We start from the raw sequence: 10000 nt of genomic DNA, 5'->3' as shown, positions 1-10000 counted from the left end.
GTCAGCTTTCGGAAACACCAGTTGGCGATCATGTCCCCATATTCAGGACATGTCTACTGCACTGAGGGCTGACGCTACAACACTACGACTACTACCTCAGTGACTTATGTATGTTATTCTTGTTTTAGATTTTTAAAATGTGTGTATTTTACAATTTAGCACTTTTATAAAAGTTGTAATTTGATGATACAGCACTATATATTTTGAACTTTGTAAGTTGTTTGTAATTTTAACTTGCTCTGTTATTTTATTTTATGGGGGACTACAGATGGAAACTAGCATTGTGCTAAATCTGGTGCAGCCATCTTTTTAATGTTACTGAACATTGTCCTTTTAATAAACCAAACTCAAACACAAATACAAGTATATCCAAAAATTCTATTTAGTCAAATTCTCACCTGAGTTCACATTTGATCTGAACCCATCCGGGACTGCGGAGAAATGACCATGGATGATACCATTTCTCTACGGCCGCCATGCTGGAACACAGCACCTCCAGCCATAAGTGCAACACCTGCTCACTGTTAGGAAAGATGCATGCGTACATTTGGATTTAGCTTGGTTTCAACTTTTACTTAATTAGAAACAATCTGTTAATTCTCGTGTGTGTGTGCGTGAGAACTCACTTGAGGCCAACGCAGACAAGAGACCTGAACTTGACATCCATCTGAACATGAGCCACGTCATGGCTCATGTTGACTGACTGCACTGCCTGAAGAGAGCAAATGGATGTCTCTTAGACAACAACAACAACAACAACAACAACAACAAAGGTCTAAAGGTTCCTGAGAACTGTCTAGAAAAGCAAAATAAGTTAAGATATTTGCAATGCAGAAAAAAGATTCGACTTCTCACAAACCAATGAATCAACCAAATCAAAACTATATATACACACACCGTATTGTATAGTGAATAAATACTCACCCGGTATAGGAGCTCCTCTGGTGTTAGAACCTTCCCATCTTCATCTAACCTGGGATAAAAACATTACCTTGAATTAAAATCTACAACAATGAACATACTGTACAAACATCAATGATGTTATTTCCAGCTAAATCCATGGTAAGCTTGTGTGTGTGTGTGTGTGTGTGTTTACCTATAAGTTTTACACAACACCAGTCTGGAGTAGACCGAGTTGAAGTCCCTCTCAACCTCTCTGCTGGCCGCCTGAAACGGGGTGGGGCACAATGATGTTTGGTGGTGTGACATAAAAATTTGTCATGTTATTATAATTTACTGTACCTCTTCTATGAATAACCATGGGTGACAGGGCCCACCCAAAATGGAAGGTTTCTTGAGGCCGTGCAGGAAGATAGCCTTCAGGGCCGGACATAGAGTGCCTCTGGCTAGATCAGTCACAGCTTCCGTTACAGAGTCATCACCCGCTAACGAGTACTGCAGACACAGAAGGTGACAGGAACTACAGTAGTACAAAGCAAATATATCATTAGAAAGGACATCTGATGGAAATAAATTATTTACCTCTTTACTTCTTTCATCGAGGATCTCCACAAATTTAGCAGGGAACCAGCCTGTTGAGAGCAACGCAGTTATGGTAACTGACAAATTACGGATGATTAGAAATTACCCACAACGCAATCGGAAATGCGTCTGCATGCACACACACCTCGAAGCCCATTGAGTTCTCCAACCCAACAGTGTTCATCTTTCTGTGAGACAATCTGACAATAAAATAATCACAGCTTGTCTCAGTCAACCATTTTCTTCATGGTTACTGATATTAATTATGTGATTGTGTGTCATATCTCACAGTGATGATATCATTCTTCCGGAAGCCCAACTCATCATCATCATGCCGCTCAAAATCCAGCAACGCCTTCGCTCTTCTCCGTCGGTTTCGGGACACGACCAGGAAATTTTCATGGTCTCTCTGGTGGCTCTCCATGGAGTAGTCAGGGGTCAGCTCCTATAGTGAAAAATGGCACTTAATGACTTTGAGTTGACTGGTTTTAGTGACTAGCGTCATGGTGATTCAGTGCTGCAGTGTTGTGAACTCACAGCACTGGAGTGTCGTGGGTCCAGACAGTGGAAATGCTCTGAAGTGCGCGTTATGGCCTCTCGAAGGGCCGCAACCAGCTCAGTCTGTTTAATGTTCTTGGACTTGAGCGCTTCGGCCTCATCCTCCCCAAATAGCAGAGAGCTTAGAGTGGACTTTCGACGCAGGGACTGCCTCCTCACCACCTGCACACGCAAAAAGCATGTTATGCTATAATTAAAAAAATAAAAAATAAATTCTGAGACTTGAGCTTTCTTTCTTTTCTTCAATATTACAATTACTATTTAATATGATTTTATTTATTCAAAACAAAAGCAATTAATCTGTATCACAATAAACATCAGATTTACTAAACTAATGTTTTGTTCTTATAAGTGAGCCTTCTGCTAAAATTAATATGAATGACTGTTTATATATTTCAGTTAGTTTACTTACTTGATGCATTATTATCATTATTATCATCATTATTATCATCAATGTAAACTTTGATATGCAGTCTTAAATATTCACTACAACTTCACGAAATTCTTCCAAAACTTGTGGCATAAACATACGTCATTAAGTCAGATTATGACAATAATGCAAGCAAATCTGTGGTTATATCTATATAACTTCATTGTTTCATGAAATGATGGTTTACGGATAGACCGCTTATCGGCTGCGCTGATTTTTGCCGCCGGTATTCATCATTTTGATGAATATCGGCATCGGCCATTTTGAAGAATCATACAGCCGATAATAGATCCATTAAAAAGTGTTCAGACTCTCTGAGAAAAGAAAAGAAAAAAAAACAAAAACAAAAACAAAAAACAAAACGTAAAACAGGGAATTAATTATTACAATTTTTATAGATTCTTCTGACCCTGGGAACTCTGTGTCTTCTGTTTTTGTTTGAAATTAAAACTATGGTAAAATTTCAATACTTCAGATAATTACAATTTAAAAAACAAAAAAACAAAACAAAAAAAAACTACTTATTATAGCAAACATCCATCCATTTCCTGAACCGCTTGCTTCTTCTCACAAGGGTCGCGGGGGAGTGCTAGAGCCTATCTCAGCTGGCTATGGGCAGTAGGCGGGGTACACCCTGAACTGGTTGCCAGCCAATCGCAGGGCACACAGAGACAAAACAACCATCCACACTCACAAGCACACCTAGGGACAATTCAGAGCGCCCAATTAACCTCCCATGCATGTCTTTGGAATGTGCAAAAAGACCGGAGTACCCGGAGAAGACCCACACAGGCATGGGGAGAACATGCAAACTCCACCCAGGAAGGCCGGAGCCTGGACTCGAACCCGAGTCCTCAGTACTGGGACTGTAGCAAACAATAGGGAGCTATTTAATTACGTTTTTATTTAACTTTTAAAGACATGCTTCTGCCCAGAAATTTTTGTTAGATTTTTAAAACAAAGATGTCTATTAACTGAGATTTTTTTTTAAATGCCAATATTACATTAACCCTAAACATTGTTCAATGTTCAATAAACATATGCTTAAAAAAAAATAATAATAAATATATATATATATATATATATATAAACACTGAAGTTTGTATTTTTAAAATTTTTTATGCTAATATTTTCCCTTTTAGTGAAAATGAATATTGGCTCCACATAGCTACCAGCATCCTGGACTGCTAATAATTGGTATTGGTGTCAGCCATGGTTGTAAACATATGGACTGCACTTAACTTGTAGTCTTAAAAGTACTGACCTTGTTGAGATTAGAGTTGAGTGACACGTTCCCACTGTCGAGCTGGGCCTGTTCATTGAGGATGTAGGCGAGGTGCTTGTGTCGGTGGGCATCCAGTGTGTCCTGTGACAGACTCCCCGCCAGCCTTAAAGCTTCCCCAAGAACTGCAGGCCCATCTCGCAACTGGCTTGGTAGGTCGGACAGAGTGTTAAAAATGGATGCAGAATTCTCTGAAGATATGAGTTCCTCCTCCTGAGGTAGCGGAGACACGTTAGTGAGGATTAATCATTAACATTACATGATAAAGCACCTTTTGATGTTTCATCTTGGCATTCTATAACATCTAAGAAAAAAAAAATGATCGTAAGATATCTGATCTCAGTAAACACCTTAATCTTAAGCATGCCCAGAGTGATTTGAAATAGCACCAAGGAGCCCTGGTAGAAAAGGAGGTCCCAGATCCTGAGGAGCAAACGGATGTCCACCACACTGGCAAAGGAGGTCAGGAACCAATGCAACGTGATCAGCGACAGCTCTAAATGTACACGGAGGAAACGCTCGCATTTAGAACTGTTTCAACACAGATGTTTAAAAAAACAAAAAAACAAAAAAAAACTCTAAGCTAAACAAGCCATACCAATGTCATGCTCCTGCAAAAGGCGGTCAAGGGCCGGTAGGTACTGAACGATGAGCTGACGAAGGACCCTCTGGTCTGTTTGGACACCCAGCAGGGTGGAGGAGAAGTATGATGGAGGGAGAAGGTCTTCAATGAGGGCACACATCATCCATAGCACATCTTCCTCCTCCATGAAGAGCAACAGACAGGAAACCACCTGCAAAATGGAGGGTGATGGGGGTTAAAATGGATAAATGATGAAACAACCGGCAAAACTTGAAGAGATAAACATTCACCATTCCAGTTCCCTGACAGTACCCGATGTCAGGGTAAAGCCAGGCCAAGCCTCGAAGTACCCGTCGCAGTCTGGGGACCCCGACACTTGTCAGGTTACTGAAGCACACGTTTGTGGGCATTGTCCGCAACAAGTCCTTCTCTATCTAAGGGATGGATATTTTTTGAAAAATAAAGAAATTACCCTTATTATTTACACTACTTTTGCCTTGAGTGAATATGTGTGCACACATTTCAGGGATCTCACCTGTTTTGCTGTGGAAGAGTCATCATTGGAGCTGTTCTTGACGATTTCTTTGTAGGAGATTTCAGAGGTCCTCTTCTTCTGCAGTGCTCCAGACAGACGCATCCATAACTGGCAGAGAGAAAAAACACGTTGTGGTTAGCCATTTCCAAAAGGTAGTATTTCGGGGAAATATAGCACAGGGTCACTTACCTGCGGCCTCATGCTATGTGGAATGCCACCCAGTACAAGCGCACGCAGACGTTCGGAGCGTGGGAGGACTGGTGCAATCAGCTCCCAGGTGAGGTCGCCCACTGTGTGATTATGTGTGAACTCCAAGTGGGCTTGCCAGCGCAACCTCTGCTGCGGATTTTCATGTTGTGGTGAACCTTCAGTGCCCAGCCAAGGGCTGGGATCATCACTCTCTGCATAGAAGACAGAAAAAAAAAAATATCATGATTATAAACGTGTGACCATAATGAAATGATCACATTATAATCAGTGATGGTCGGAGAGTTTGAATAATGTCATAAGATCCAATTAAGGTCAGAGAGTGTGGCTATAGAACGAGAACTGTGGATTTGTTAAATAATCTAATAAAAATATATTGGCCTAATCCGACAATATTTAAAAAAAGAAACCTGATAGACTCAATGACGAACATTTCAGCAAAAGAAATGCTAACTTCATGTCATGCTAATTTCATGTCCGTAAGAGTACAAAGACATACTGACCAGTAGAGGTCATAACAAGATCACATGTTTAGTGGAACTAATTCTAATCCAAATTAATTTTCCAATGAATATTTGCCAGATAGCATTTGAGGAACTTAATTAGCAAAGTAATAAGTTGTCCATAATGGATTAAACATTACCTTCCGTGTCCACTCTGAAGCCAAACTCATCATACTTGAGTTCATTCTGTTCTAAGTTGTCTCTCTGTAGAGGGGAAAACATCTGTTTCATTGCATTTGAAGGAAAATGTGACAAGATGCTTACATTATTGAAACCATTCCTTCCAAACATTTATTGAGCTCAGGCACATATTTTAAATTAAAAAAAAAAAGAAGAAAAAAAAAAGAATCTTATGGCACACCAAACATGATATCACAAAACGTGGCTACACAGTTTAATTACAGTATGCCCCTTCTGTCATCAAGTAAACACGTTCTGCCTGCCGCTATACATCACTGGCATAATTTTCAAAACAAATTGGATAATTTCCCACGGCACACCTGATGATCTCTCACAGAACACAGCACAGTGTTGTGTAATCACTGGTCTAAACATATATGCACATGTAAGTCATATGCTTACTTGATGGTACTTTTCCAAAATGTCCTGGGGCCACATGCTCGGAGTGAGAGCGGAGAAGGGTCCACCAGGGGCTGGTGTGTATGTGCCTGAAATAAAGACATCCACATCAAACAAGCCTGCTGGAGAAAAACGTGCAAACTAAAAATAGAACAAACAATACCTGACATGGTGCTGGATTCTAGAGTGACACCTTCTATCTATCCAAAGACTGCAGTCACGCTGAAGTCAGGTGCTGTAGTAGTCCAAGATCTGGTGAACACAAAACAGCAAAAGAGTAGTTCAATCAGCAGCTCATCTGAACATGAAGGTCACTGTGAATAACGAAGAAGCAGACTTATGAAAAGAATGAAAGATCAGGAAAGAGAAAAATAAGGACACCTCCTCTCTTGTCCACATGACTGCTGTTCTCACAAGAGGCTCATTACTAACCTCAACTTTCCTCACATTCTGTTCTTGCACATTAGTGGCCCTGTGGCAGAATATGACAACAGAATCCTTACCAACAAATTACAAAGTTGGTCCTTTTCAACTCTCTAAGGATCTGAGTATAGAATCTAACATTGATTGGCTTCCACATCACTTCCACCTATTTACTCTCCGAAATTAGAATGCTCGGTAAAGTACGGTACAAAAAAAAAAAAAAAAAAAAAAAAATACAGTTTTTTATTTTAATTTTATTATTATTATTATTTTTTTTTTTTTATTTAAACCTTCAATGAAAGCTTCGTAGTTCCATCTCCTTACTGGTGCCATGCTGATAACAACAACAACAACAACAACAACAACAACAAGACTAATCTGACTATAGTATAATTACAAGAATAATGCCAAAATACTAAGGAAATATAGTTGTAATTTTACAGGAATAAAACAGTAGCTTTTTAAAAGACAATATGTAATATTATATCTGCATCACTTTCATACAAAATACAACTTTAAGGATCGGTGCATGGCAACAAGGGTGTTAGCGTACCCCACTTACTGGGAAAAGTAGCGCAAGATGTTGCCTCACTATTCCATGTGCAGCCACACACAAACAAACCAGCACATCAAAAGCATGACGTGCAAGAGGCAGCAGCAAAAATGATTCATTCAGCACAGCATCCTAAGGAGGATTTAGGACTTAAAAGAGAGATGAGAAATCAATTTGAGGATGGGAGGATGGCCAAGCAGCTTCAGGGGATGTGTAACTCAGAGTATTGGGATTTGAGTGCTACGCCCCAACATACACTTTAATCACCTGCCAAGAAATCCAGTGTGACAGAATTCTCGTACAAACTGTTGAACAAAAGTAACCCAAAAGCATAAGTTTCCAAAGTATTCACCTGCAAAAGTGACATTGACGAGTCTGACGGCTGGCCATCAACGCTTTGAACTCATCGTTGGAGTTCATGTAAGTATTTGACTCGACAGCATTAATGATTGCTTTTACATCACCAATTGATAGATAAAAAAAATAATAATAATGTGAGACATCAGAATCTGGAACTGTACAGAATGAAATAATTAACTTCAGAGAAGGGATGTTAACAGAAGTTACGCCTGTGTTCAAAACAACACACAGTCACTTGTTAAAATAATTTAGCTCTTATTCCATTTCACAGTGACCTCTTCTTTTTACCCTCATGACATTTTTTTAAATGAGATGTGTGAGGTACATCAGCCATGCAAACCACCCACTTATGCTTCCATTACTCTACTTTTTTTTATTTATTTTTTTTTTTTAATTTAAAATCTTCACATTAGCATTGGTTAAGTTATGATGACAATTACATGCCCATTAAGAACATTAAAACAATGCCCATATAGTTATGTAAAGGTTTCATAATGGCAACAGTTTGACTCCAGAACAGATTTTTACAGTTTCTATTAGACAGCTTTAGTATCCAAACATACATTACTAGACAAAAGTATTGTCAAACGATTCTTGTGACAGTGCTCACCTTTGTTTACCTTGGAAAATCAACATTCTGCAAAAAGATTCTACTGTGTGCATAAATGTGACTTTAATTGTGCCGCCTCTACACACAGCAAGCCCAACACTGGTGACTCATGCTTTCATCCATTCAAGTGGATATACGTCCACCCACACAATGACTAAAACAAGATGCTTATCTTGAGCTGGACGATCATAATCAGGCCAGAATTGTATTTTATCCTCTTAGAGACACATGCACAATCTTGCTCTTTCTCATCACAGTGCAAGGGTAAACATTAGGGGTAAGTGGAAACATTCACCTATTTCAAAAGGATTATCCCGTGACGTCGAAACAGGATGCAGTTTGGCAGGAGTATTGCACCAACACATAGCTTTTCTAGTGTCACTTATTTTGAATGAAGACAGCAGATGCCATTTGAATTTGATGAACATGTCATGTCACGACCCGAGGCATCATTGGATGACGTAAAACGACTCTCGGTCCCGAGATGACGTCAAACAGTCTCACTCCTACTAAATATAGCGTTACTTTTTATTTCATACCAATCCGTTTTTCCAAGCCTAACAAGAACCACATGGACATTTTTAACACTCGGATAGTACGTCACACTGAAGAAACCACAAGATAAACAGCGTAGTTGGTCGTATGCGTGGCAGAAACCATTGCAATGTGTTCATACAGTTGTCAGCTGTTAGCTAGCGTTAGCATATGGCTAACAATTACGTGTCAGGATGCACATTAGCTGGTGAACCAAACTTACCGTGACATTCGCCAAGTGTAAACACAAGCGTGTGGTTAGCGGAAGGCGTGTTGTTCACCTTTCACGAAACGATGAAAACGCCGAATGCTGCGCCATGACATATCTCTCAAGAGACTTGAATATTCAAGCCATTATACACCTGCTAGCGCCGTGTAGCTCCGCTGTATCCTTGCACTTGTCAACGCTTGTTCCTTTGCGACTAGCCATTCAGAAGAAATATAGTCCCGCATCCCGGAACTACGCGTCTCTGTGACATCGTCTTCTGAGTATCCTTCCGCGCAGTAAGAGGTGACGTAGCACAACAAGTTGTTCATTCATTCCCCCCATCCCGCCCACCCCCCTCATTCATTCCATCTACAACCCTGTCTACTCATAACTGGAAAAAAATTAAAAATTAAAATGACTACAATACATTAGAAGAGTAAACCCCTGCTGTTGTGGTTATAATAAAGGGTTACAAAAACTGTACTGGAAAGTAGCTCAGTAGCCTCGTGTTACTTTGACATTAAGAAAAGAATAGTCCAACAAATAATTACTTCTGTTATGTAAGAATAAGTATTCAGAGCAAAACTACAAAAATATTGAGTAACTGGGAGGCGGACGTATATATATATACCCCACGCACACGCTATGTTTCCTGGTTGTTAAATGGGCACTAATACTCTATGATTGGAGACAACAAAATAAAAAGTATTTGTATTTCATCAATGATCGTAGCGGTGTATTCTGGCATCAATAATTTTACTTATATTTATGTACGTCTGATGATTTTTTTTTTTTTTTTTACTTTTACTCCCTACATTTGAGTAAAAGCTGTACTTTATACTTACCTTGATCATTAGCTAGTTTAGTTTTTTTTTTTTTTTTTTGGCTATGCACAGCAAGAGGAAAATACGATTTTAACTGCATAAAAGCCTAAGCCAACGAAAGCTATTTTTCCCCCTCTCAGTATGAGTAGGGCACACCTACTACTTAAGTGAGGCAAACTTTTGTATGTAATTTTTCAACGTGCCAAATTGTTGAAACGGGTGTTTTATATAAGTAACAGTAAAGCAAAAACCTTAACAGTTCAAAGTCTGCACATTATTATTTTACTTAAAGTAGTTCAAGCAGGAGGGCAGCACGGTGGTCGAGTGGT

General features: G+C 39.4%; 1 protein-coding gene across 1 annotated transcript; it reads right to left on the bottom strand.

Moving 5' to 3' along the window:
- Positions 1–368: 368 nt before the first annotated feature.
- On the bottom strand, positions 369–9090 carry sgsm3 (small G protein signaling modulator 3). The gene is made up of 19 exons (XM_077541126.1): positions 8863–9090; positions 6323–6411; positions 6163–6248; positions 5721–5784; positions 5060–5271; positions 4871–4978; positions 4626–4769; positions 4351–4546; positions 4103–4248; positions 3735–3965; positions 2020–2202; positions 1772–1927; positions 1628–1682; positions 1483–1532; positions 1243–1395; positions 1097–1167; positions 925–973; positions 627–712; positions 369–521 (listed from the first exon to the last, which is right to left on the bottom strand). The coding sequence occupies exons 2-19, from the start codon at positions 6327–6329 to the stop codon at positions 395–397; spliced, it is 2124 nt and encodes a 707-aa protein (XP_077397252.1). The 5' UTR covers positions 6330–6411; positions 8863–9090; the 3' UTR covers positions 369–394.
- Between the last annotated feature and the right edge of the window lie 910 nt (positions 9091–10000).

The sequence above is a fragment of the Festucalex cinctus genome, chromosome 1 (assembly GCF_051991245.1).
Source record: "Festucalex cinctus isolate MCC-2025b chromosome 1, RoL_Fcin_1.0, whole genome shotgun sequence".
Lineage (NCBI taxonomy): Eukaryota > Metazoa > Chordata > Actinopteri > Syngnathiformes > Syngnathidae > Festucalex > Festucalex cinctus.
This window is presented reverse-complemented; position numbering and strand designations above follow the sequence as displayed.